The sequence below is a fragment of the Anas acuta genome, chromosome Z, assembly GCF_963932015.1.
Source record: "Anas acuta chromosome Z, bAnaAcu1.1, whole genome shotgun sequence".
NCBI lineage: Eukaryota > Metazoa > Chordata > Aves > Anseriformes > Anatidae > Anas > Anas acuta.
The window spans coordinates 70,956,200-70,984,074 of NC_089017.1; the positions used below are offsets into that span (position 1 = coordinate 70,956,200).

The 27,875-nt window shown below is 42.2% G+C and overlaps 2 protein-coding genes across 2 annotated transcripts; one reads left to right on the forward strand and one right to left on the reverse strand.

The window, feature by feature from the left end:
- Positions 1 to 2,222: 2,222 nt before the first annotated feature.
- On the reverse strand, positions 2,223 to 4,112 carry RPS23 (ribosomal protein S23). The gene is made up of 4 exons (XM_068666208.1): positions 3,956 to 4,112; positions 3,556 to 3,715; positions 2,785 to 2,905; positions 2,223 to 2,420 (listed from the first exon to the last, which is right to left on the reverse strand). Exons 1-4 carry the CDS (start codon positions 3,957 to 3,959, stop codon positions 2,274 to 2,276), a joined length of 432 nt encoding a protein of 143 aa, XP_068522309.1. The 5' UTR covers positions 3,960 to 4,112; the 3' UTR covers positions 2,223 to 2,273.
- Positions 4,113 to 9,208: 5,096 nt separating this feature from the next.
- LOC137848469 (V-type proton ATPase subunit S1-like protein) lies at positions 9,209 to 24,733 on the forward strand. Its single transcript, XM_068667595.1, has 7 exons — positions 9,209 to 9,355; positions 15,611 to 15,651; positions 16,317 to 16,378; positions 17,849 to 18,090; positions 21,051 to 21,101; positions 22,136 to 22,379; positions 23,924 to 24,733. Exons 1-7 carry the CDS (start codon positions 9,276 to 9,278, stop codon positions 24,224 to 24,226), a joined length of 1,023 nt encoding a protein of 340 aa, XP_068523696.1. The 5' UTR covers positions 9,209 to 9,275; the 3' UTR covers positions 24,227 to 24,733.
- The last annotated feature ends 3,142 nt before the right edge of the window (positions 24,734 to 27,875 follow it).

Sequence of the window (27,875 nt, forward strand, 5' to 3'; positions counted from 1 at the left end):
TTTTCATTTTTTGTTCCGTGTTAGCCCTAATGTGGAACAAAGGACCCAGTCCTCCACTATAAGATCTGTGAAAAATGTACTTTGAAGGAGCCAAGCTCAAGGTACAATGTCAGAGTACAGGTATTGACAGTATGGAGGATTGGGCAGTGGTTTAAATGCTGATTCAGAGGGACATTTTTGGCCTCGTCTATATCCTATTCTACAATTCTGTGTTATATTAGCATCCATACTTTAATATTGAAAAATTGGACAATACAGAGAGAAAAAAAGATTGAAGATATGAAGTGATGAAAAACTTCAGTTTTTGAGGTAGTTTGACAATGGTGTAGAGATCTCTGAAAAGTCCAACAAAAAATCCCAACTACTTAGAAGTTTTAAAATGTAGCATAGAAAAGCAAAAAACCTCACCCAAAGACATTTAAGTCAGTAGAAGGGTTAAATATTAACAGGTAACAGCTGGGATGCGCTAAAAAATGAGAAGTCTTCAAATCAGCAGGACTTGCTGAAGTCAAACTAGTTGGACTTGCACTCACCATGAAAGCAACTGCGTGAAGTTCTGCGGGTTGAGGACAAGAGATGAGATGAATGGTTTAATAATCCATTCTCTACCTAAATCTGATGAGTTGTGTCAGGAGCCTTTACCTGCCTTCATACTAGAAACTAGAATTTCTGTCATTATTTGACTATTATGAATAAACACCTTTGTCAACATTTACAATAACCATTTTCGATTCTGGAAGACTGTTTACCAAAATATGTTAAAATACACACAATTTCTCCTCCCAGCGTTTTTGCCTGAGGAGATGTTATAATTCTCAATTAATTTAAGTCCCAGAGAAACCTTTGTTTTTTTGGCCTGACCTAGCAATAACAAATACTAATTCCAGTCCCTACGGAAAGGATTTTGTGTCTGACACGATGATTGAAGATAAAACTCCAGGTACGCTTGACAGGAGTCTGTTTCTTCTAAGAAAGACTGAGTCTGTAATTAAGTTCAGTACTGTGCAGTAAATATTATAAACCTCATACAAACTTTCTCAAGTAATATATAGCATCAAGCATAGATAATTTTTTTGATTATATAACTATATAATAACTGATATTATATAAAAAAGGCCTTGAAAAATGTTATCAGAGACCCCAACTATTGAGAGTTGCAGGAAAAAGTACAATTATCCTGTTCTCCTAAAGCACAATTGATCTTTCTTTGTAGAGATCAGTGATATTTTATAATAGGAATTACCCCTCAGGAAAAAAAGTGCTAAATGCCTGTTAAAAGGACACAGTAGCTCCAACAAAGTCAGGGAAATCTAATCTTGCTGCTGTTGTAAAGATTTTTTTTTTTTTGTCAGAAGACTCCATCTTCTATTGCTAGTTGCTCTACTGACACCAAATGAGAAATTCTCTCTCCAAAATGTTTTAAAACCCACAATCTAGGTGCTGACCTAGACCAGGGGAAACAGGAAACCTTTTACTTTATAACACAGCAAACTCCTTACCTCCCAACCCTTTCCACTGCAGAAGCCATCCTGAATGACTGGCACTGGCTTTGTGATCCAGCCTCGTTAGAATCGTGATGGCTGTGACACCGAAGGCGCTCACCCACCACCACAAATCAGATCTGGGCTCAGGCAGGGGGTTTCAGAATTTCTGGTATCAGCTCTGACACTGCTGGAAACCACAGCTGGCAGACACAGCCTTTGCCTGGCACATGTGCACTCACCAGCTCTGTGCTGGACCACATGTGCCAGGACCACACGCCACTCACCTTTTTGATTGTCATAGTCAGACCCAAGCTTCAGGATTTTTACGGTTCTGCACAAGTAGCAGCATTAACTCATTTTTATTTAATGGGGCCACCTTCGTGGCAGCCTTAGAGAGGGACACAGGCCTGAGAGGCGTCTATCAACCCACCCTGACAGCAGGACAGCTACTGCTCTGGTCGTTCAGCTCAAGAAGCCTTCATGAAGGTGCTGGCAACTGGGGGTGGTCCACAGAGCCCAAACCACACTTTCATTCTATGAAGTAAATCTCTGAAGTTCTTGGCGAAGAGCTCTCTCAGCTCTCCCAAACTAGAGTAAATTTGGAAGTGCAAGTGGTCATTAAGCTCACCCTCCTGGTCATAAAGATGCTCTGGCTTCCTTGTCATTTAACAGCAAAGCATTTATTACTTGCAAATATCACACAAAGAAAATTTAAGTCTTAAATAACAAGCAGAGAAGTTTTTCCAATCAAAAAAATTTATTGTTATTCTTGGCAAGTTAAATCTCAGTTTATGATCTGGGTCTCTCCTTCTTGCCCTTGTACAAGGCCAGAAGAGAAACGTTGGCTACTTTGACAACCTTGAAGCGAACTCCAGGAATGTCACCAACAGCATGACCCTTCCGACCGAAACCAGCAACCAGCACTTCATCGTTTTCCTGCAATGAAAAACCATGCGGTTACAAAGCCGTAAGCACTAAGCCTGCGCATGCACCTGAGCTAACGTGCATTAAACTTCAGCCACAGCCAAGACTTTGTAAGTAAAGGCTGGAAATACTGAAAGGTATCTGTAGGTAGACAGACTATTATCACCTTCAGTATTTTTCAGTACTTTGCTAACAGATTAGCAAAGTAGATTGCAGACGGGAAGTACAAAAACATTTCTGGTGTTTGTCTCCCTCTGCAGCTACATTAATATAGCTCAGAACGACATGACTCCTTGCCTACCCATCCTCTGTATCTGTCAATTATGTGCTTTTTTGATACACAACTTTACAGATTAGACTCTTGAGAACTGCTCACCTCAATGAAGTTCAGGCAACCATCGTTAGGAACGAAGGCTGTGATTTTTTTGCCATTCTTGATCAGTTGGACTCTTACGCATTTCCTGATGGCAGAGTTGGGCTGTTTAGCTTCTACTCCACTAAAACGGAAGCACATGAAAACACAGTGAAATTGATGACCATCAGATACAAGTTACACCACGAAATCAATGTATTGCTTTGTATTAAGTTCAAGCTGCATTTCACAGCGAAAAGCTTTCAACGATCTGCTTAGAGGTGTAAAATACCTAAAAGCTTAATTAGCTCCTAAGTTAAGTAAAAAATCGATCTCCTAGAAATATCAGCAAATGAAAATATGGAAAGGAGAACGACCTTTTAGTGCTAGCAGTATCCTAAGAGAACTTACAGGTTAATATAGAAAAAATATCCAGAAGAGAAGTACGAGTGATGTTTGAGGCCTGCTGACCGTATCAAACAAGGCATGCACATACAATTTCCCTCTTGCAAAAAAAAAAAAAAATCAAGAAAACCCTAAATCAAATTATTTAGTTGATAAGAGTTATTGTACCCGTTATATATAAACAGAATATAATAAAAAAAATTGACGGGTATATGAAAAAAGTATTTTTTTAGCACCGATTATCACTCAGAAAAATGAAGCACGTTTTCAACATGGCGCATAGAAGCAATAGACTGAAATTTGGCGTCTGAAAGGCAGCAAAAACTTGTAAAATGTACGAAAAGCAGCAAGCGGGAGCCAGTTCCCCCCCACACCCCGATAAACACCCACACTTTCTCCAGGACGATGCCCTTGGCGTGCGAGGCGCCGCCGAAGGGGTTGGCCTTCAGCGCCGTGCCCAGGTGCGCCTTCTTGTACTGCTTGTCGTGCCACTTCTGGTCGCGGCGGTGGCTGCGCAGCTTCCTGGCGGTGCGGAGCCCACGGCACTTCCCTGCGCAACGACACCAGGTGGGGTTCAGGGGGGGGCGGTGGGGCCGCGCCGCTCCCGGCCCCACGCCACGCCAAATGGCGGCGCCGCCGCCGCTCAACCCCGGCTCTCAGCGAGCTGCGAGCCCGCAGGGCAGCGCAGGGGGAGCCCCGCAGGCTTCCCCCGTCCTCCCCTGGCCGCTTTGGCCGCCTCCCCCCGGCCCTCCCGGCCCCCCGCGGCCTGCTGCAGCCCCGCCGCGCTCACCCATCCTGCCCCCGCCGCTGCCGAGCGCAAAAGGAAGCGGCCGCCTCGCGCCGCGCCGCCTACACCCGCCCGCAAGGCCCCCGCGGGCTGCCCGCGCCGCGCCTGAGTGCGCGGAGGCAACCGCCGCCCGGCAGCGCTGGGGCAGCCCCGTGTGGGGGCCTGGCGGAGGGGGGAGGCGGGCTGCCCCCGCCTGGCGGCGCCGCGTCATGGCGGCCGGGGGGGAGGGAGAGGAGAGGGGAGGAGGGGGGGTGGGGAGGAAATAAAGGGTTTTAAGGTGAAAATGGCCGAAATGAGGCCTCCGCGAAGCACCCGCCGCCTCCTCACGCGTCCCGTCTTCCCAAATTCAAAGCTCCAGACCTTTGTGGGGATTTTGGCTGGAGATTTGATGCGGACGGGTGGTTGTTAGACCGCAGTGCCCTTCACTAACACGACCCGTGCTTATAACTGCAAGCCAAATGTCTGTTGTTCCGTCTCCTTTTACGTCCATCCTTCACAGAATTTAAAAAAAAAAAATCAAACAAATGTTGCAACAGTTTCAGGGGCGAACATGATACCATTAAAAAAAAAAAAAAAGGCAACGATCTTTAGAAAATGCAGTTTTGGCATGGAGAGTGCAGCCCAGATTTGGTAGCTGTAAGAATAGGGAAATAAAAGTTGCAAAAATGATACAGCCTCACCTTACAATCCTAGAAGTGTTTGCAGTGTTAATACGTGAAAGCTGACTAGAAAGGAAATTGATGAATAAATAAAATGAATATAAGGAACCAAACTGGAGCTTGGTGTACAAATATTCACTAACATGTTAAAAGACGCAGTTTCAGATGATGACTCCCCCTTTTTTTTTTTTTTTTCCCCTTTCTTTTAAATCTTCTGTAGACTTTGGGATAGTTAGGACAGTTTTTGGTCATTTGGCCACATATCTTCAAACAGTTTGATCCAAAGATAAGTGCTCAGGTTTATTTTGTGGCATCTGTCACAAAAATGTTCATGCAGGTGTGGTTAGTAGTGTGCAGAATATATGAATATAAGAATATCTGGCTTGGGTTGGCATCTGCTCTGGCACCTCAGGCTTGCACCTCCACACCCCTCTCTGAGGCTTGGAGCTCCGTCATCAACCTGTTCTCCAGAGATCTTCATGGGGAACCCAAGCTCGCAGGGGTCACTACAAACTTTTGTCACCCCCCCACACCAGTGCTGCTGCTTTGGGCTCGGAGCCCAGCATCTTGTGCCTCTGCCACATCAGTGGCAACAAGTTCACAAATGACTGCCGGGCGTCAAATGAACAAAACAGGCACCCCGAGTGCCACTGTGACATTGCTGGGGGAGTGGGGTAGTGGAAATTTTGGGACCTCCTCTCACTGTGATAGATTATCATTGTAACAGGCTGAGCTTTTTGCTGCTCTCCATCCCCAGAGACCAACTGCAGCAGGGACACAGCTCTCTATGGAGACATCCTGGGGGAGGGTGGGATCCCTTGAAGGGTGATAGAAGGGAGGCCAGAAGAGGTTTGTGTGGTAACACGATTCATTTTTTTCAGCATCACAGCCTGAGCCTGCGTGGTATAGATGAAGGGTGAAAAGCTTGTGGGCAAATTATATGGCCTGAGAGGTTATTTTGCTGGATCTGAGACAAGATTTTTCTATGTATTGAAACTAGTTTTATGTCCATACTTACACTGCGTTTTGGGGGTCAGTCTGTTGTGACTATGCTTGAGCCAGAGGTTAAGATTGCATGTCTCTAAGTAAAAAACCTGGAATCATGTGGTAAGTGCTGGTATCTCGTACATGGACTTATACCTTTGTTTGAGGCATATTACTGTAAAAAGATGCTCTGTTCACGGTGACCTAATATGTCATCTGAAGGTAAGCTGTGTTGAAAATAAATTGTGTCATTGTCGGCCTGAGGAGATGCTCTCCAAAGAGATAAATTATCCTAGTTTAAAATTATGTCTGTGGTCTCATTCATTGCATGCAAACTCAGTGCCTACACCACCACTGCCGCATCAGGCAGAGCAGCTGTCATCTCCAGGCCTCCATCAACATTTATGTGATCATCCTCTTTGACAGAGGGCTTTGCTGGGCTGTGGTGACACATCTGGGGACGTGTGGAAAGCTGGGAATACCGATTGGTTTACCTGTCAGTCTCTGTGATTCTTTCCTTCACGAACCTCACAAAACCGTGAACCCTTGCACCGAATATAATTGCCAGCTGCTTTCTTAACTATCTGTTCTGTAAATTAGATCAAAAAAAAAAAAAAAAAGGCCAGGTAAAAACAAAATCATCCCCATCCCCCCAAAAAAAACCACACAAAACAAAACAAAAAAAAAACAAGCAAACAAACAAACAAGCAAAAAAAAAAAAATCACAGTGAGTTTTCCTTCTCTGTCGTCTCCTTGGCTGATACACGTTTTGCAGCAGAAATGTTTGAACTACCATCATGCTAAGAAATTAACCAAGTGATAGGTGTTCCATCATCACAGGGCAGGCTTTGCATGAAGAGTAGTCCCCAGCAGAAGCATAGTGCCAGATGGGGAAATCGTGATGATAAACAGCAGCTTAATCTTTCTTGAAATATTAGCCACTTTCAGCCTGCCATAGCTTGTCTTGGAAGGTGTAAACAGAACTGTGAACTTCTTGTTGGCTTTGTCCTGTGGGAAGTTTGCTGGATGCATTTGTGGTGTTGAATGTAAACTTGTGTGTTCCATAAAACCGAATTTAGTCTTTGCCCGTGATCCTTTGTTCACTCTTTGTCAGCTTTGTAGGTAGCTGAAGTGTAAGGTGTGGCTGATCAGCCTTTGCTGGCATGTTTGATTTCAACATAAAGCAGGCATATGGACATGGTGATTTGTCAAACAAATCACATGAGCTCATCTAATCATGTCCTTGTTAAGACTGCTGCATACAAGGCTCCAATTTTAAAGGTTTCTTTGTAAACCGTGTAGAAATGTCATTGCAGAGTTGGATGTTTCATCATAATTCTTCGTCCAAATGAAGTAAGTGCTTATGATGACTTCTTTGCTTTCAGTAAATCTCGGTGCTTTTTAGATACCACATATGTCTATTTATTCTTGAAGCTCAGAAAAGAAACATTGTTAAGAATTGCTTAATATTATCAGCAAGTGCCAAGAGGTAAGGAAAGACTTTTATTTGTGTTCTTTGCTTCTACTAGTATTTCAGGTGATGACTGCTGGTTAGTGAGCACGTACCAGTACTACATAGTGAGGAAGTCAGCATATTTGCACTGATTTATATTGGTTTAATCTATGTTAGTGGTTTGGCGTTATATGTTCTCTTGGTTGTCTGCAAAAAAAACAACTTATTTCTGAGCAAATTAACATCTACCTTTCCCCTCTTCATGAGACAGTGGACTGAAAATGCACTTTCCCTCTAAAATAGGTAGCACCATGGAGCATACAAGTGGAAAGTACAACTAAAGATACATTTGCTCACACGGACCACAGAACATTTTCTTGGATTCAGCTTGTGCTGACTTAGTTTAGCTAGGGTCTGTTAAATGTTGTTAAAACTACTTTCTCTCCCTTTCTCTGCCCTCAGAGGACATGTCACTTGTTCATATGTGCCATAAACGGTTTGGATTTCTGCCTTTTCCTTTCTTAGTTTGTGCTCCCATTAGCAGCACATGTTAAATCTCAAGGCAGAATGAGGAAGACTCTGTGCCTTATTTATTTTTAACTTATTTAGAAGGAAATATAGATCAGGGTTACTAAAAAAATAGTATGTCAGTGATGCTACTGGCTCACAAGTTTTTAGAAAGATGTGTGGCACCTTTGCCTCCTTCCAGGATTTCCTAAATTTCTGAGCCATGTCTCTGTATCAGTGAAATGAGTTTACATTTATCATCATACATTTATGACGTTTCATAGAAAAAATAAATAAATAATATTTTCAGCTGGTACTAGCTTTTTTTTGCTATGCTCCATCTCATTTTTCAAGCTGGGATTCTCACATAAGTATCCGGGTTCATCCTTAAATTGGATAGAAGCAGCACTACTGAGGACAAGCTGTTGAGAGATTTTTAAGATTAATGAATACTCTCTGTATCACTGAAAGAGAAATTAAGATGGTAAATCCTTTTGAATAGTTACGGCGCTAAAGCTCCTATCTTAATCTTGTATCTGGAATAAAATAGCCAGGAGCTCGTGATCAGTGAAGTAGGTCTTACTCGGTGATCATGCCGGCTGGTAGCTGGCACTAAACAAGACATGAATGTGTGCAGGGAAGGGGCTTGTGTGTGCACAGATAAGTGTACACACGTGTACACGTGCTGCTGGCAGGGGGAGGTCGTGACTAACTCATTTCAGCTTTTCTCTGTAGACACTCTGAGTTTCAGCTGCCATTAGTGAGCAACATGTGGATCAACCACGTAGGCCATAGGGTTTGAGGAATCATTTTTTGTTCCTTACCCTCTTCTTAGCCAGCACAGGTAAGTCATAAGTCCATTTTGAAGAGGCTGACTAGGACAGAGGGTCTAGGACAGAGGTACCCACACCTCCAACCCACGTATCCTTGCCAGGGCGACCTGAAGCAGCGCCCAGAACCAACCTGCCGTGCTCCTACTGCTTCCTGTGGACCCTGGCACCTAACCTGGCAATCCCAAAATTGAGGCGCTGAAGTTCTGTGGACACTGAACAACTGTGGTCCTGCATCACGTTATCTGTAAGCATAAAAACAACTGAGCCAGAAATCTGAACATGCACAAACCGAGTCAAAGCTGAGGAAAGGAAATCGGTTCTGAGAGTTTAACTGCTGAGCTGTCTCTGTCTGCTTTTGTATCTGTGAAATGGGGATACTACGCTATAATAAAGGTATTACAGGACTTCTTTAAGATACATGTAATCCTTTTTCAGCTTATCATGCTGGCTGGGAAATTTCAGAGCTGTTTGGAAACACAGCCTTCACTTTTCTTTAGGGCTAGGTTTGATTAACAGGTAACAAACGCTCTCCAGTACAAACGCTCTTACAGTACAGTGTAATTTCAGAGTTTGGAGAGACCACCTGTTTTTGCTTTCCTGGAGCAGACACGCCACATCCTGATACAATTTCCCCCCAGACTACCAACCCTCCTTGCACAGGGATGTGGAACGTGCCCGCGGTTGGCGCCGGCAGCCGGCGTGAATAAATCCGAGCACACCAAGACTTTCTCCCGTGGGTACCAGTGCGGCGATGGAGTGGCAGATGCTGCCTGCCATTGGTTGCATCTGCAGTCCATCACGCAGCCAGGGCGTGCGGGGCTGCCCTGCTCCCCCCCGAGCCCAGAGGAGCAGATGTGCTTGGTGTGGAGGCACCGGCTCTCATCCCCATGGAAAGAAACGCGGTGGTCAGCTTCTTGCTGCTCCTCCTATGTGGCGGGCTCTCGGTGTCTGTGGTGGCGGATGGCAGGTGAGTGCTGGTTGATTAGCGGTGCTGGTGAAGTTGAGTGCGTGTGTTAAGCACTGTCATTTATTTGCGTTGTGTGGGAGCAGATTTGTCTGCAGTTCAGACTGTTTGGAAGGGTATGGTTTTAATTTTCCTTCCAGGTTTAGAAACACATGGGACTAATACAGAATTTATTCTGGAGCCTATGCTGCATAAAAATGTGACTCTAAAACAATTTTATATACAGCAGTAAAAATGGTTTAAAAAATGATGTTTTCTGAGCATCTGTGTTACATTACATTTTAATGATTCTCTCACTCTGACTTTCCCTGGTCTACATAAAAACAGAGTTATAAATAAAGTAACAGCAAAGGTGTGAAAAGTACTCCAAGAAACATAGGTGCTAAAATATTCTACTTGTGTAGAATGGGTATTCAAAATGTGAATTTAAAATCGCAAAAAAAAAAAAAAAAAAAATCTTAAAATTATGAAATTACTAGAGATTTGCATTCATCATTGTTTTTTAATGACATTTCTTTCTTTAGTGAAATATAAATAGGAAGTCTGAATCAGAGCAAGAGCAAGAGGATTTTCTAAAGGCAAGCACTGTAAAAGTGAAAATAGTCTAAACTGTATTAGTAGAATGATGCTCCAAAGTCACTAATAACACAAGGATCAAATATGCTGATGAAGATCACAGCTGGCAATAAAATCTGTGCATTTAAGGCAAGAAGGACATGTGGTGATTTGCTTAAGCTTGTATTACGAGAGATGGTAGTCAGTGACCAGTAAGTGCTGCAATATGTTTTCATTTAAATAGATTACTTGGCACTCTCCTCTGCCAGTTTGCAGATTTGTTAGTGCCTTATAATAACTTTTGCACTTTTCTGCAATCAGATGAAGATTTGAGTGAAACAGAGCAATGAAACATTACATGAACTTTATTCTAATAAAAAATAAGAAATGCAGTTGTGATCCTGATGCCATTGAACTGAATGGGAATTTAGCCTTTGCATTCAGTGGAGGTGAGATCATACCTGTAAACTGCTAGAATTTCTGTGAGCTCAATTTCGTTATTTACATTAAAAACAAATGAGTGTCTTGTCAGTTCTGATTCTGTTCAGACATAGATCAAACCACAATACACAGTACATTATAAAATAATTATGCAAATCTGTCTGACTGCATCCCATGATATGGGATGAGGATACCAAAATTAGAATACTTAAATTCTATAAAGAGACACAAGCCTTGTAGATGTTTATTAATGATATAACTTTAAAAGACACATTTTAAATTCAATAACATTTTTTGTTAAGAACATTTCTTAGGAGGAACTAGATTTTTCCCTGAATCTGATCTCTCAGACTTTTATTTCTAGTTTAATGACTTCAGAGAAATTACTTATCACCAATGTCCCTACAATGTTCCATTGTTCTCCAACTAAATATTCATAAATTATTGAAACTAGCTCAGCAGTCAGTCAGGTAGTCTGCAGCTGGACAGTATTAATATTGGACAGTATTAATATTGGACAGTGATATTTCTGGAGTAAATACTATGGTAGAGTATGTTTTACCATCTGATGCACTTTATGGGAGCAGCAATATGAAGAGTAAAAGGCGGCTATGAATCTGTCTTCCCTCAAACCATTTAACTGATGGCATGAAAACTACCTATATGGCTTGCACACTTGGTTACAGGTGAGTGTTAGCTGTATTCAGTTGGCTCTCTTCAGTGGTCAAAAGACTACATTTCAAGGGCTGGAGTCTATATGAACTTTTTCAGATAAACAAATTAGACTTTGTTATCTTATGTAGATGGATAATGTTATCTGATAAGAGGGAATTTACACTTCTTTATACTTATAATCTTGTTTAATTGGGTTTTACATAGTGATTAGTCATCCCAGTGCTTTGTATTAGGGCTAAGCCAATTTCATATGGGTTCCTGACATACTTGGAATGGTAAATTCAACATACAGCATGCATGCCTGAGTGGATCTGGACTAGTTACCTGCAAACTGGTAAGGAAATATTTCAGTCATCAAAGCATACACTATGAATGTGGCTGAAGTTGAAGTTGCTATAGTGTAGAGTGGCCAAAAAATATTGCACATTTAAAAGTCTACCCTATATTTGGGTTTGCTAAAAATGATTTTCTCTTACTGATTTGCAGCCACTCTTTGCTGATAGTTTTGCAGGCAGTGGAGAAGAGAGCTTTAGCTAGGGCTAGCTAGTGCTAGTGTCCTGTCTCCCATTAACGTAGTTAACATTTCTATGTATACCAGGGAATACATATTTTTGTTGTATCATTATTTTCCATTTATCTATCTATCTGTTTATTTATTTATTTATTTCAATGCTTTTATCCTATGAAGCATGCTTCATCAGAGGGCAAAAGTGCCTAGCTACCAGAGGTCACCTGTCAGTTCCCCAGCTCGCCTTTGGTTGGAAATGCTGCTTATTTGACAGCAGGGTGGTTATTGAAGGCCACCCATTCTATCACAGATGACACGCTTCTGTGACACCTCAGGGATGTAAGTGTCAAAGGCAGTTGATGGACCTGATAAAATCAACATCAGCGTGTGGCTGTTCAGAGACAAGGAGGTAATTCTTCCCTTGTGCCACTGATACACTGCCTGTGCCATAGTGGTTGGGCTGTACCAGGGCAAACAAACTCTGCAAGCACTGACTTGATGGCTAACTCCTTTCTCTGAGGGGGTTTCATGTGGTAAGGAGGCAGCTGGCATTGCTGATAACTGGGGTAATAAACAGGAGTACTTCTGCCTAAACTAGTGCCTCCTAGGTGGAGGTTCTTCACTTGTATGCTTCTGCAGGCCTCCCAGATGTGTGCCATGTGGCTGACAGTATTTGTCATACCGTGGTACTTAGCAGTGGTTCCTGGGTCACTGTCTCCACTGCATTCCTCATAAAAGCATGAATATTTCATTAGCTGTGCACATTCGTCTATATTTGAGTAGCTTCATGCTGAGATAAGAAAAACGTGGCATTTGTTGAGGAGCATCATGGCTGTGCATTGCTGTGGTGTACTGCATGTGAAGTAAAGGAGTCAAACTGTATTGTCACAGGCTCCTCACCTGAGCCTCATGGTCTGTGTGGAGTGTTTGTAACTGTTCTGTTCAGAGTATAACCCCACAAAGGTTTTTGCAATTATTATACCTTATATATTCATTGCATGCTCTCCCAAAGGCTTGAAGTTGCTTATCAATTAGTATTCCTCAAGGTGAACCTATTCAGCACAACCACGGTGTTAGCATCATCCCAGATGGGAGCTAAGTAACATTCATTTTTTTAATCGACAATCAAAAACCAAAATCAACCCTTCCTCTTTCCAGAGTGGCAGAAGAACCTTTCAAGTCAAATAACAAAGTGAACTGAATTATGCAATTTCACCTGTCTCCTCTCATCGTAGTGTGTTAAGTCTGCATGCCTCAGCATGGCAATTTCCAAACCAAAATAATGGGCCTTGAGCTTTTACCTAAGCATGTGCAGGAAAGATAACTGTATAACTAAGGATAATTAAATATATATAGATATAACTAAATATAACCTAAGTTTTTATAACAAAATAATTCACATTAATTCCTTTTTGTTGTGCCTCATTTTTATAGCTATTGTCAAGAAAAAATGCCCAGATGAGCTGCTGCCTTCTCTGTCCTGAAGGCACAACCTGTCATGACAGACTAGAAAAGAGAATTATGATGGGGTCAAATAGCAAAGACCATGTTCCTAATCACTAAGGAACTTAAGAGAGAGCCTTGCCTGGGCAAGAGAACAAAATCTGGTCTGTTGTAGTCATCTCTTGTGACAGCCAGCTCTCCATGGCAGAAGTCTGCTGCGTGTTCTGACGGCGGCATTCTGGTGGAGCTTGGGCTATAGCGAGCCTTAGGTAAGAAAAGGTGAGAAATGCCAGATCTTTGTGCATCTCAGTGGGATCCTGCTGCAGTTACAGTTTCTAAGTTTGCTCTGGGATTATACTCCTCGTTGCTCTGCTTGGGTGGGCACAGCACAAGGCCTCTGCTCCTGCTCCTTCCTTGTGAAGCAGTGGGTTAAAAAAACAAAGGGCTCATGGCTAGGTCATGGGCAGGCAGATAAGGGAACTGTAGTGGATCCAACCAGCCCTTTTTTAGCTATCTGTCAAAATGGGAGTCATTCCCACCTATCTTTGAGGGCTGTGGGACCTGCAAGCTGCTGCAAGGCCTCAGCTGAGTGCCAAGCCCTGGCTCCAAGAGGGTGGTGAGGAGACCGGGGCACTTGGAAGTGCACAGCCTCCCTGAAGTCCCTGGGCTTTAAAACAATCTTGGCTGAGGGAGGAGTTGGGCTCACTGTGTGTAATTAAAACTGCCAGGTTGATTTTAAACAGTGTCGTCTATATTGAACTTCCTTTCGAACGTGAGATCTTGTCAAGGTTCTTTCAGCTCAGATTAAAGTCACTGGTGTGGGGGCTGCGGAGCTTAGCTGTCTTTTCGTACTCTGTCACGTTTTCTCTGGAGACTGTCTTCTGTTTTATTGCCTTAGTTGCTGAAGAGGCTGAGCAGCCTGCCTGGTGCTCTGGAGCCACACTGCTCGTCAGACCTGGTGTTTGGTGACAAAGTGACAAGCTGGGATATGGACTCCATTCGCTTTTGTCTCTCTTGCCTTGTGGGTTTGAGGAGCTTGCAGGGGCCCATGGCAGATCTATTCGTGGCAGCACAGAATGTGCCTGTGAACAGATGTTCTCCCTGGAGAGCTGCTGCTCAGAAGAAAGAGGCTCCTGCCCTTCTGAACCATGAGCACAAACAAGATACTGTGTGAGGAATCTGGGCTTTGCTGAAATTGGTAAAATTCCCATGGGTTTCAGGCAAGTCAGGTTCAGTGGGATCAAATTCCCATACTGCCAGAGCTGCTTGAGCATGACAGCAAGCAGGGCAGGCTTTGAGGCTGCTCTACGTTTCTCTTCTGGTGGCAATGTGATGCTCTCACACCTGCCTGCCATTAGGGATGCTGTGGTGGCAATTAGGTTGGTGTCGCTCCCGCTTGAAGTCCTCCCATATTCTGGTCTTTGCACGCATCATTTCAAGTATTTTACTTCTGTAGTGGGCTTGAAAGCTGGTAAGAAAGCAAGAAAAGAACACAGAAGCACATTCCCATGTGAAGTGGCTGTGAGGAAAGTCCTCTCCTCTTGCCTCTCTGCCATCCCTCGTGGCCTGGAGGTGCTGCATGCAGGGGGAGGCCAGCGCATGCAAAGCTCCTTCAGGAATATACTGGGCTGTGAGTGTGGGAGGGCTGCTGGCCAGTGTGCCCGCCTGCTGGGGATGGTGGTGGTGGGTGTGGGAGTGGACATGCTGCATCAGACAGGCAGATCAATCCACTGTAAAGAGCTGCAGGTCCTCAGGAAGCTGCTGTGGTGTGGAGGGGGCAGGTGGGGTTGTGAAGGTGTTACCTGTGACTCAAAAAGTGGAGCCTGGTCCTAATGGAGAGACCCCCTTGGTGATGGGAGTAAATTTGCTGGACTTGATTCTCCAGTTTGGGTAAGCAGATCTTACTTACATCAGCTTAAGATGTCTTTCTGAACTATACCAAAGAAAGAAAATCAAAGGCTGTAAATTTTGTGAGCCTGATAATTGTCACCTGATACGTGCCTCACTTGCTCCCTGCCTTGCAGTTGACTTCCGTGGGATTTGAGATTGTTTGGAGCCCTTCAGAAGCTGTCTTTAGATGTCCGTATGTCCAGGCTCAAGGCATGCTAGCCTGATACATTTTTTCTGTCCTGGAGCAATTGGATGTGCTGCTCCTGATCCTGAGCAGGGCCTGGGGTGGGTGCAGTGTCATCCTGGTGCACCCTGCTTTTGGGCTGGAAGTGTTTCAGTCCCTCTCATCCAAAGCATCTGGAAGGCTGTTCTGCATCTACCAGACAGTGCCAGTAGGTAGGTGCTGCTGCCTGTGGTCTCTGGGAGCAGGCACAGCCCTCTGGTGGTTGTGGAAGTGTACAAGAGGAATCATGAAGCCTTCGGTTGATACGGTAAGGACATGGGAATGCCTGAGAGGAAAATCCACATCGGGAACCTCTGAAAATGAGGTATTTTTAGCCTGCGTATACTGTCTTCAGGATTGTTTTGCCCTGTTCCTGTGACATTAACCAGCCAGGGATCTGAGTTATATTTTGAGTGTTTTATTGATTGAACATTGATTGAGCAACAGGAACTCTTATTAATAAACTTGCTGCAGACTTCAAATCCAGATTCTGTACAACAAATATTTTTCTCTTCTCTTCTAGTTCACGTGTGTTTTCAGACCAAGATACTCTTCAGAGTACTGGTAAGGCTTTCAGTGGGCTGAATACCGGGATACTGTCTCTGTTACTACAGTTTTTTCATTCCCAGCTGTTGCTTCTGTTGATATTACTGACTGTGTTGTCAAATGTTTTGTCAAAGCATATCCATGTTTAACAGATAACCTTTAAGGGATTTGCCTGTTTGAAATAATCATGTACTGACTGAGTCTGAGATGTGGTGAAAATAGGGAAGGAAGAAGGATTCACTCATTTTTATTTATTGATTTATTTTTTTTTTTTTTGGGTAAACAAATGAAAAAATTATATGTTTAAAGGATGGAGTGTCTGTGAAGTGATTTCTCACCTGCGAATCTTCACTCTCCTGGCAACCAGACAGTCCATGAGTTTATTTGTCAGAGGTTTCCATCTCTGTTCAGTGCAGGGAAAGAAATTCTCTGTAAAGATGGTAAGATATTCAGTGAAAATGAGAGGGACCTTGTTATATGATAAAGGTAAACTAAACTGGAAGATGGATGTTTTGAAGGCAATATTTACATCAAGCCGAATATTTCCTAAAACAAAATCAGTTATTCTGAAAAACATGTTTTGTGCATGGCTGCTAACTATTTGCATCAGAACACGCAAAATTATGCTTGTATGAATGATTGAATGTTTTCTTTGTAGGCTCATAAAACACTTTCATCTGCAGGTCGACACTACGATGGTGGTGTAAAGCCAAAATTCATCGTAAATCAAGTAGCAGTTACACAGGTAATTACAGAAAGAACTGTATCTGTAATCTGTAAAGTATATATATATATCTTTGTCATAATATATTGCAATCTTTTAAATTTATATTATTGAATTTAATGATCTGTTATTTACAAGAAATAGGCAACAAAATTCTCTGAATCATTGTGGTACTGATTCATAACATGCACTACGATATATCTTCTGCTTTTCTGAGACATGAGGTAGGACTTCTACTGCCACCTCTCGTGCTGATTGGCACTGGGTTCAGGCACAGGGTCATGTTAAAAGAATCAAATCATGCTGCCTGTATTTTGTGCAACTCCATTTGGCTGCAGTAGCCAGTATTTTGCTTATATTACTTGTTACTAAAAGAATATCTGAGTCAAAACTGGTGTTTGTTTAAACTGGGTGGGAGTTATTCCTGAGTCCAGCTTGTAGGTTTTGTTAAAAACTGAGGAAGAGGCTTCCCTGTCAAAAACCCTGCAGTTATACAGCCTAATGTAAATAGCTGGTTGATAAAATCTCTTTCATTCTTACCTTGCTTTCTGTTTCTTGCTGTGAGTACTTGCTCATTTTAATTCCTAAAGCAGTCTTGTGCCATATGTAAGGTCAAGTATCAAAAGGGTCTTTCAGGGCCTGAGCTGGGAGACATGATTTGCTAATCTTAACAACAAAAAAATACATCTCTCTTTAAGCTAAGACAAAGCTTTGGGGCTTAGCTGTGTCCCTTCTGGAGCCTGATAAGATGGTGTTTATGACTGAAACACAGAATACCTCTCTTGTTCATATGTGATTTGAATTTGCTCAATCATATAGCTTGCAAAACAGCCATGCAGATGTTACATGAATTATTATATTCAGCTAGGACCTATGTACAGCTGGCAAAGAGTTGGTGTCTGGAAATCTTAGTTTCAAATATGAAAATTACTCTTACCTTTTGAAATTACTTCTGAGCCCTAACTCACAGTCTCAAATTACACAGCCTCACAGCCAAATTGTCTTTCTTTGGCTCAAAATAAATAGTATTTTTTCTGATGTCCAGAGAGGACGTGGAACCTGTAGTTCCCAGGATTCAGTCTTATGAACTGCAGCCGGCCTACAGGGCGTTCTGCTGTGGTGAGCAGCTTGTGATTCTGTCATTGCTTCGACTTCTGATATTGGGCAGCTTTGTGTGTGCTGGGGTGAGATGGGAGCATGCCAAAAATATCCTTTTCCCCAATGATTCTGTGCTAGAGCAACTAGAAGAACAAATCTAACTTACATTGGCTCTCTGGGCGGTCATGCTGGAGCGCTGCATGGTGTGCTGCCAGTCCCAGGGTAGGAAGGGGTTTGCTAGAGACCTCCCTGCTTCCTCAGTTCAGTACTGCTGCAGCTGAAAAATTGCTCCAAAGGTGCTTTCCAAGTGCTGACCTTACTTATTGTGGTAGGATGGAGAGTAACTACTGAAATGCCCATCTTTTGATACTTTTTTTTTGTGTGGCCCATCAGGTTGTCAGCTATAACTTGAGCAGGAAAGAACAGCTAGAAAGAGCATCCTGGAGGCCGTTCACCCCCAGCCACTACAGCCCTCTCAACGTCACAGTTAACGGCACACCCTGCATTCTCTTCTGGGCCAAGAGGATCATGATTAAGTTTGAAAACCACACACAGCTGGATTTGACTGAGAAGACGTTTGGTGTCCATGCAACAGTGGATGTTGGGGATTCAAACTGCAGTGAAGACAATGCGATGTAAGATGCTAGCGAAACTAGTACCAGATAACAAGTCTGGTAAATAAATACTGAAGGAACAAGCCTTGTAATATCTGGTGTTGAGCCCTAGTACCTCAGGGGCAAGCTCCTTCCTACAGCGGCCTGACATTGCAGGCAGCATGGCAGCATGGGTTATATACTTTTGGACCCACGTATTTGGAGACAGAATTGGGTAGCCCCGGGTCCCATGGTATGATGTGTGAGTTGCTGAATCTGAAAGGTGAATTCAGTAGAGTTTTATGTGTGACCTGAAGGGTCTCCAAAAAACCTGGAATCTGCATCCCAGTCTGTCACGCATTACTTCAGCACCAACTGTTCAATGCCTTGCTCCTGCCTAACATGAGTGAGAATGTATGTTAAACCTGACTAGATCCCAAATCCTCCAATCCCATGGCCATACTAGAAAGGCATGAAGGTTCTTTTTTTCTCCTTTGTAGTGTACCCTAAAAATTTTCTTCCTCCATGTACTATACTGTTTGGCTCTACATCTTATACCAGGTTGCTGGTTCCATTCTGGTAGTCTAAAAATCAGGCAGTGAGCACCTAACTTGGCATTTGCTGAATTTTCTTCACAGTGTATAGTGCTCTGTTTTGGACTTGTTGCTAAAACAGTGTTGACTTACATTTTGGTGGTTGCCGAACAATTTTCAGCCTTCTGTCCTTCATTTATGGAGCTCTGTCCTAACACACAAGCTTTCTCTCTTTGTATCCTCTCCTGTCCCACTGAAGTGGAGATGGGCAGTGGGTGAGAGTGGCTCTGTTGGGCTTAGCTGCTGGCTGTGGTCAACCCACCACAATGCTGTATATTCTTGCTCGATGCAATGTGTTGGAAGGTATTTGGGAATTTGTAGAACACACCATACATTAAAAAAAGCTATGGGAAGAATCAGGAAACAGAACTTTACAGGATGCCCTTGACATGCCTTCTATCCGTGTAAAAACTGTCTGATGTTTGATCTCAAAATCTGTGACTCTGGAGTGATTTTATCTGTCACATCTGACCTTATCATTCTTTCTTTCATGTTCTTTTAGTAGTCTCAAAATAGGGACACAGGTGCTAAAGGCAGGCAGGACCTTGATGCTTTGTTTGAAGCTGAGGTTAGAATTGTTTTGCTTGTGTCAAGAGAAATACTGTGAGTACTGAGCCTTTCCTCCTCTGTTCTGCAGAGAGAGGAAAATGCTACACCTTCACAATAGTGATGCTTTCTTACATGTTCTATGCTTGGCTTATTTGGGATACCTAGAGAAAACATGAGTCTTAGTGACCTCAGCTCTTTGAATGTTAAACAGCACCAGTCCCAGTACTGTCCCCTGAAGAACACCACTTGTGCACTTGATCTGCACCTGGACATTGAGACACTGACTGCAACTCCGTGTGACCATCCAGTCAATTCCGTATCCACCGTGTGGCCCACCTGTCAAATCCATGTTTAGAGACAAGGATATCATTGGGAGAGTGTCAAATGCTTTACAGAAGTCCAGATAGATGACATCAGCTGCTTTTCCCCCATCCCCCATTGCTGTAATCCCATCATAGCAGGCCACCAGGTTTGTCAGGCATGATCTCCACGTAGTAAAGCCCTGTTGGCTGTCACCAGTCACCTCCTTATTTTCCTTGTGCCTTAGCATAGTTTCCAGGAGGGTCTGCTCCATGATCTTACTGGGCACAGAGGTGACTGGCTGACCTGTAGTTACCCTTGTCTCCTTCTCTCCCTTTTTTAAAAATAGGGGTTATATTTCTCCTTTTCCAGTCGGTGAGAACTTCACTGGACTGCCACGGCTTCTCAAATATGATGGATAGTGGCTTAGCAACTTAGGCAGTGGATTATCTGGCTGAGTGCTCACATGATGAATTGCCCTGTTTTTCTCACCCCAGAAAAGTCTCTTAAACTTCTCTCATCTCCAGCCTTCTTTGTTAAGACAATCCTCTGTTGTGGCTTTAGATTAGCTTCCAAGCTGCTTTATACTGTCTGATCAATGCAGAGTAGCTGGAGCCAGGACATGGCCCCAAATGCATATGCATTTGCCATGTAAATATAGTAAACCAGCCCACAGGATTTCTTTTCATTTATTTATTTGTTTATTTATTTTAAGCACCAAGTTATGGATCAGGCAGCTATGTGTTTTCCTGTGTCTAATCCTCATCTGTGATATTGCTATCCTCAGTCCCTGATTTCCCTTTGTAATAAAACAAGGGATGGTCTAGATTCAGTGTATGGAATGTGCAGAAGATATCTACATGTTGTATGAAATCATACGTCTAGCTATTTTTTTTTTTTTTCTTCAGCATTAGGTCCAAAAAGTCTTTCAGAAGCCGCATGGTTTCACTGTGTTCCATCTACACAGTGCTGTGGTGCATTAACTCCTGAGATGGTTAAAGAGTTGTTGGAGAATGCATGTGGAGCTTCATGTCCTAATTTACAGCGAACCTGCTACTGCCTTTCACTTAAGTAAACTTAAGATGCCCATATTGACTATACATAAGCTTTGTAGAGCTGCTTCACAGCCAATGCATTTTTATTTCTCTATTGATGCACACGTGAAGTTTGAACTCAAAGACCATATGGATCTGTTATGCTCTAGTACCTAAAAAGAGGAGGATTATGTGTAGCTCTTTTTAATGACATACACTGGTGATACACGATTAAGAGATTGTATTATAGATTAGCCTTGTTGGCTTGAGAAGGAGCACAGAGATCAAATAAAACCAATTATCAACCAAAGTTGGAAACAGTGGGATGTATGTCAAAAATTGATCTTTCAGTTCTGTTGTTTCTGGATAGTCTAGGCCTCATTCAAAATTTTTTCTTTTTTTGGTACTGACTTTAAAGGTATACTGAGTAGAAGGTTTTATGTATGACTCAATCTTTTGTGCTATTTTTTCTCTTAAGACTTCTGAAGTTTTTATCTAGCCTGACATTGCTTGCTTTTTGACCCAGGCTTTCTCTGAAGTTTGGAGACATTGGCAATCTAAAGGGACTTGTTATTAGGTAAGTTATGTGCTAAAGCAAAATGTTAGGTAATCACGTGTCAGTATCTATTGTTATGCAGTTGCTTGTGTAATTTTTGGGGGAAGAGTTTATATAAGCAAAAATAACCTGGTAGAACTGTTGATTATATGGTATGTTGATCTAGTGAGAGGTGTTCCTGCCCAAGGAAGGGGGGTAGGAACTAGATTATTTTTCATGGTCCCTGTCAACTCAAACCTTTCTATGATTCTCTGGTATAACCAAGACACTTGCAGGCTGCCATTTGCTTGGCTATTCTGTTTTATTAAGGCATTTCTTCTTCTATGTTGGATTTTCTACCATGAGAAAAGTTCAGATCATCTCATTTGAGTAGAATCTTCCCATGTCTGAGATTTTTGCTAAGTCTTGCTAGTTAGTTAAACTTTTTGGGTGGAATTTTGTTGAAAAAGTTGATAGTATGGGCTGCACAGGCATGAGACTATGACCTAATTTAAGTATGCTTCTCGGTAATCGAAGAAAACAGTATTTCCTGATAAATAATTTTGTGTTATTATGTGGTTTATGTATTACGAAGACTGAAGCATAAGCCGAGTGTGTATTGGATCATATCACTATAGCCTTCAGTCTTCCACACCTCATCTGCTCATTCCAATTTAGTGTGTTATACTTAAAGTTTAGGCCACACAAGCATTTAGGGGTATGTATTGTAACTGACAGTGCTCTCTGTGATGCCAGCAGTCTGCTCTGGGACTGTGTGAAATTATAATATACAGAGACCAATAAATGTGCTGCAATGTAGGTAATAAAAGTGAAGTTTTTTGTACGAACAGTTTAGTATACTTGGCATGAGCAACACATTTCACACTTTAAGCGTTCAGGAGCAAATTCTCACTGACAACAATAAAACTTATTCTGTGTACTCGTGGATTTTGGGTCATGTTGCAAAGTGATCACTGAAGTCTTGATGAAGTGTCTTCTAAGAATGACATGTGAACTTAATGGTGCCAACTCCTAGACTTTTGATCTTACTCATCTTTCTTCCCATACAATTTCAGATTCTTACTAACAACCAGCTATTACGAGCTGTCTGTTCAGAACTGGTTCAGCTTACACAGACTGCAGCTTCTTTACAACCACTCCGTACTGGCGACATTTAATGCGACAAGAATATATGCGCCGGCGAGTTACTCCTTCCACTGTGACCATGTGAGCAGCTTGCAGAGATATGATGCACTCCTGATACCCAGCTCTGCAAATGATATTTCAAAGCTTTGGGAAGTCACTTTTATTGATTTCCAGGTAAGGTGGAATTAAGCCAAATGGATCCCATAGGTAGACTGATGGGACATTTTGCAATTAAGTGCCTATGAGGTATAGTGACCTCCCATGTACAGTTTATGGGATCTCCATAGAACATCAAACAGAAATTGAATAGAAATGAAAATTTAAATTATTGTGGTTGTACTCCTGTCAAAGGAGCTGTATGGCTATATAGATTTTCCATAGTTTCTTGCTGGGGTTTCTCTTTCATGAGGGAAGTGAATTTAACTGTCAACATTAGATGTCTCTGAGCTGGGCTCTTAAAACCTGACATCAACAGTAGCATCAGCCACCAAGTATGGGATTCATCTCACTCAGCTTTTGAAGACTGGGAATTTTAACCTTTTGCCCTGGTTACAGTCACCTCAGTCTGCCTCTAAAGCCAGTGGATAATTCCTCTGACTCATCTTAAGTCCTTATTTTAGGATGAGATTAATCATGATCTGAAAATGCCTGTATTTTGATATTTGGCAATAACTGAGCCCAAGATGACTGGGCTAGGATGTCTTGCTTTTAGACACCTAAGTTTTAGGGGATGGTTCCCTCCCCAGACTGTCTGATATCCCTGACTGAACTGTGTCCTTCTCTAGCTCACCCTTGTTATGCATGTTTCATTGCCCAGAGCTGACTATTTCACACCAGACTCTGGGGTCTGTGAAGAAGGATCTTTTGTAATATCCATAGACCCCAATTTATCTCCTTCAGGGGCAAGAAAATAAAAAAGCAAAAACTTAGGCTGGAAGAAAATCCTTTTAATAAAGGAAAAGCAAAATAAGTATGTAAGTAAATAAATGCTTACGACGTGGAGACCGTGTTGGTAAATAGAGACGTAGAGACGTGGGACCTGTGTTGGTAAATAGCTGAAAAAGGTGACTGGGTGAGAAAGTTGACCCCCTTTTTCTCCCCAGGTGATAAATGCCTTTGGACCCATTTTAGCCAAGGAGACAATCTTTGAGTGTGAACTGGTGAACTTCATGTTAGGGCTGAAGCCCCAAGTAAAACTTAGTGGTATTGGCTGTAGTTAAATGCAACTTCATGTAATTTTGTTGTTTCACTGCCATGTGCCGCACACTCAAATCTGATGATAAAAATCTAATATTAGGGTAGGCAATTGAGCATACCTTGTTTGATGCATTGAAGTTGGTGCAGTTTGAAACAGAGAGCCTGGAGATTCTTAACAAATGATGCTGGAAATGCACAGTAAACTAGAAAGGTACGGTACCGTACTTACAATTAAATGTGACTGGGCTATCAAGAGAGATCATAGAAGGTTTTGTTTAAAATAAAAACTGCAAATCCTTTGGGCAGCAGAGTGAGGGGGATTAGAATAACTGGCATTTTCTGGAAGACTGACCTGGATAAACTCGGAGCATTAACTCCAGCTAGCACAGCTCGATACAATTTTGTAACATGATGATATTAAATTAAAAGTTCTTACTGACACCAGAGCAAATTCATGAAATTGTTTGTAAGCACCACAGCAAATACTTTGTTTAACATGAGCTCTTCTGTTCCCTTTGTAGATTCAAGGCTTTAACATTCAAGAAGGACATTTTGCTTATGCAAAAGATTGTGCATCTTTTTTCTCTCCAGCAATACTTATGGGATTGGTTATGTCACTGATTCTGCTGCTGGTTCTTGCCTATGCTCTTCATATGTTGATCCACCTCAAATCTCTTGACAGGCACTATGAATGCAAAGCTTCTCCTGCCTATTTTGCACAAATGAAAGACAATGACATGGGGGATGAGAAAGAGCCACTGAGAAGCAGTGGAAATGAATCCTATGAACTTAGAAACCAACAGTTCTCTAAAATCTATATTTAGCGGTATGCATCTGTCTCAGTGAAACAATGAAACAATTAAAGTTTTTTTTTTTTTTTTGTGTTCTATGTAGTTTTTGCAAATTTTTCACCAACTGATGAAGGGAAAATAAGTAGCAGATTGTCTGTCCAGTATCTATCTATTTTTTATTGTTAGCCATCTCCTTTGAAAGCAAGACAAGAGGAAAAAGCTTCCAATATGAGTAAGAGGTTTCACGTGATAGGAGTTTATTCCTGTAGTACAGAACCAAAACGCGTACCTTTGCAGCCAGCTTACCAAGTCCTGAAGAGAAGAATCAGTAATGGATCTTTTGAAGTTAAATAAAATTACAAATAATTAATTAAAATTATCTTGTCTCATTCTTACACATGGTGAGATTTTTCTTGGTTTTGTAATTGCTTCATCCACTCTGCTTTGTGTCCTGACAAAATGACATCATTCATTTATTTTTCAGAATATGATTTCCTTTAATTTCATTTAGATATTTCAAATTACATCCTTTGTAACAACTCTTTGTCCTCCTGAACTCCTCCTTTTTCGAAGTCTTCAGAGCCACATAGGCTATTACCCACTACACTAATGAAACAGCAATGCCTGTGGTACAGAAGCATTGTGATACTTTTCTGTAAACTGGAGGCTTACCCTAAGGATCTGGTGGGAGAAGAGTAGACATCTGGTCAAAGGCTTACCCTTAACTTCCCTGCTCAATGCTATGCCAAAAGACGGATTACGAGCATTATGTCCTGTAATTCTAGGTTAATTTCTTTTCTATCAAATCCCCGTGGTATTTCTTGAAAATTTTATATGAATGGAGATACCTAGTGCTAAGCATGTTGGGGGGTGGAAGCTCCCCAAGAGTGGAAAGGATACTGTGACATCATTTTGATGATTCCCCCTGAGCACTGAAGATACTGTCTTACTGTGAATCCTTTCTTCTGTTAGAGTCAGAATCTAGGAACTCCAAATTAGCCCGTCATTTAGCCCTGACTCCTAGCAAGGAAGAACCTAGCAATGTACTAACAGTAGTGCTTTCAGGGCACAAGTGGTACAAAATCCATCATGTTAGAAAACCTTTCGCCAAACCAGATTTAGCAAGCCTTTTCCAATTTTAAATAATAGAGCTAATTAATTGTTTGTGGTCTTTGTAAACTATACTGCAATGCTCGTTAAACACCTTGAGATATGTCCAGAGGCCTCCTATTTACTAGCACAGATGATATGCAGACTAGACGTGGAGTCTGAAGCAGTTTGTTGATTTAGGAAGGCACTTCAGAGGAAAAAAAAATCATCTTTGAACTGTAACCAGATGTAGGAGACAAGCTTCTGGGGACTTGGCAGGGCTGCCTGTGGCCATTTACTGCCAAACATGATGTGTTTCATAAAGGCAACAAGCAAAAACATGAATGTCTGGGAAGCTGAATGAGAGTAAGATCTGGAGACGCAAATAAAGGAACATGGCATTCTTCATGGGGTGCTGAAACGCTCCTCGGCTTGGTCCCCCTTCCTCACACACACGGTGATGACAGATGTAGGTTGCTGGCAATGTTAACATGAGTTCAGGATGCCATTCCTAATCGGTGATGTTCCTCAGAGTGTGAAGAGCAGTGCTGTTGTGCCTGGGGTTTGCTTGCCTGTCAGGCAATAAAGAAATGACACTAATCAGTGGTAAACTGACTCCCAAAATTACTGTCATGTGCTGATGGGCAATACCCATCCTGCAGAGCAGCACTTGGCTTTGGGCATGGCAGCACTCTGAGGCACAAGTGTTCTTGCTCACCCTGCAGAGCTCACTTAACCTTCTGGTAAGCATGTGGTAATGCTGCAGGAATAATTCTTACCTACTGCGAGAAGATGATTACTGACCATCTTCTTGCATATTTTAAATAGGCAAGATTGGTACTGTTGCTGTAAGAGGTTTTTATGACCGTGATAAAAGGAGCTTCCCTCTGATCATGTCCTCATCTCCTAAACCTCCTTCCCTAGCTATTGTCTTACTCACGTGGTGTTCCTCTTGCCTTATTCTGGTTTTGAGGGTGAGACATTTTTTGTCAGTTTTTTGCCCTGGAGTCACAGTGCTGCAAATCTCTAGCACATGACAGTGTAGATTTTTGGTGCAGAATTAAAAGGGAAACCCCTTTTAATGTGTGTGTGTGTGTCCTTTCAGCTGTAATGCAACTGAACCAGAGAGATGAATTTATACCTGCTACTTGCAAAGCAAACTTCAAGAAGAAAAGAGAATACAGAGGAAAAAACAAAAGCAGGCAAAAAAAAATAAAATCTCTAATTCTCTCGTCTTTTCCAAAGCCATGTCACAATTGGTATCATACCCAAAATGTCTGGGGTGGTGGAGCACAGTTAGTAGTCATCTTCTCTCCTTTGGGCCTTTTTATGCTGCAGGCTGACTTGGCAGTGAAAGATGACTGTTCTCTGCCAGGTATGCTCAGTATCATCAAATTTCCACTGGGTGCCAGTACCAGTCAGAAAGGATAACAAATACACCATTTGAGATAGACAGGAAATGTCTAGTCAGTTCAGTCATAGCACTGGAATTACAAAATGTATACTTGTAAAGAGTTAATTTTGTTCTAGTGGAAAAACAGCACTAGAAGAAAAAAAAAAAATCACCGGCATAAAAGCAAGCACCCATGTTTGAAAAAGACAAAATGTGCATTTTTGCATTCCTGGTAAGCTGTTTTCCATGAACCAGATAAACAGTCCTTATCAAATGCAGATTTTGGAACAACAGAGGCATTTTATTGCTCTGTTTCTGAAATAGAAAATTCAAGCTAAAATTAACTGTCTGCTACAAGCGGTGTTTGCACTAACAGGCTCATTAACAAAAGATAACCTTTTTTACACGGTCCACACTCTGCATAATTTGGCTGCCGTGTCAGAACACAGCTGTCTTTTCAAGCGATATACCCTCATGCAAACAAAATCCTTATGTATCTTTTCAAAGCTGATTCTCTGTTTCAGACTGAGGGCCCCATCCACACTCACTCAAAGTCAGAAGGAAGAGCCTCATCACCTTTGGCTGAAGCATCCCTTTCACTGAAGGACAAATTTCATGGACTCTGCCGCTCTCGCTGTGGGATGGCAACACTGAATTGAAGAAATAAATGCATTTGTTTATCATATGTTTCAGCTGCCGTAGTTTAAATTTTATAGTATTTTAAGGTATTGTATAGTATATCCCCCACACCCAATGTTAGGCAACTTCACACCTGCAGAAAACCAAGATTGCCATCAGTACATTAAGTACTGTTTGACCTGCAGTGGACTGTTGGATGCATCATTGGCGTAGGACTTGTGCACCAGGAGTGAACAAAGCCAAGGTTGCTGTGAAGATGGAGATAAAATGAGGGCCCACTAGCTGGTAACACTGAATTCCAGCAAAACAGAAGAAATAGCCTTCTTTCTTTCCTGTAAGTATTTTAAATGGTGGCATTTCCTTCCTCTGCTTTAAATGTTAATTCTTACTGTAGCAACAGAGTGAGGCTTTTTGCTTCTTTTGCTTCTGGTATGAGTTAGGGGCTTGTGGGTTTCGGTCAGTACCTTTACACAGCAGTGAAGAATTTCCCCATTACGTTGATGTGAGAGTGAAGAAGGCAACAAATGCAAAAAGAAGCGTGAGCAAGTCTGTTGGCACGCC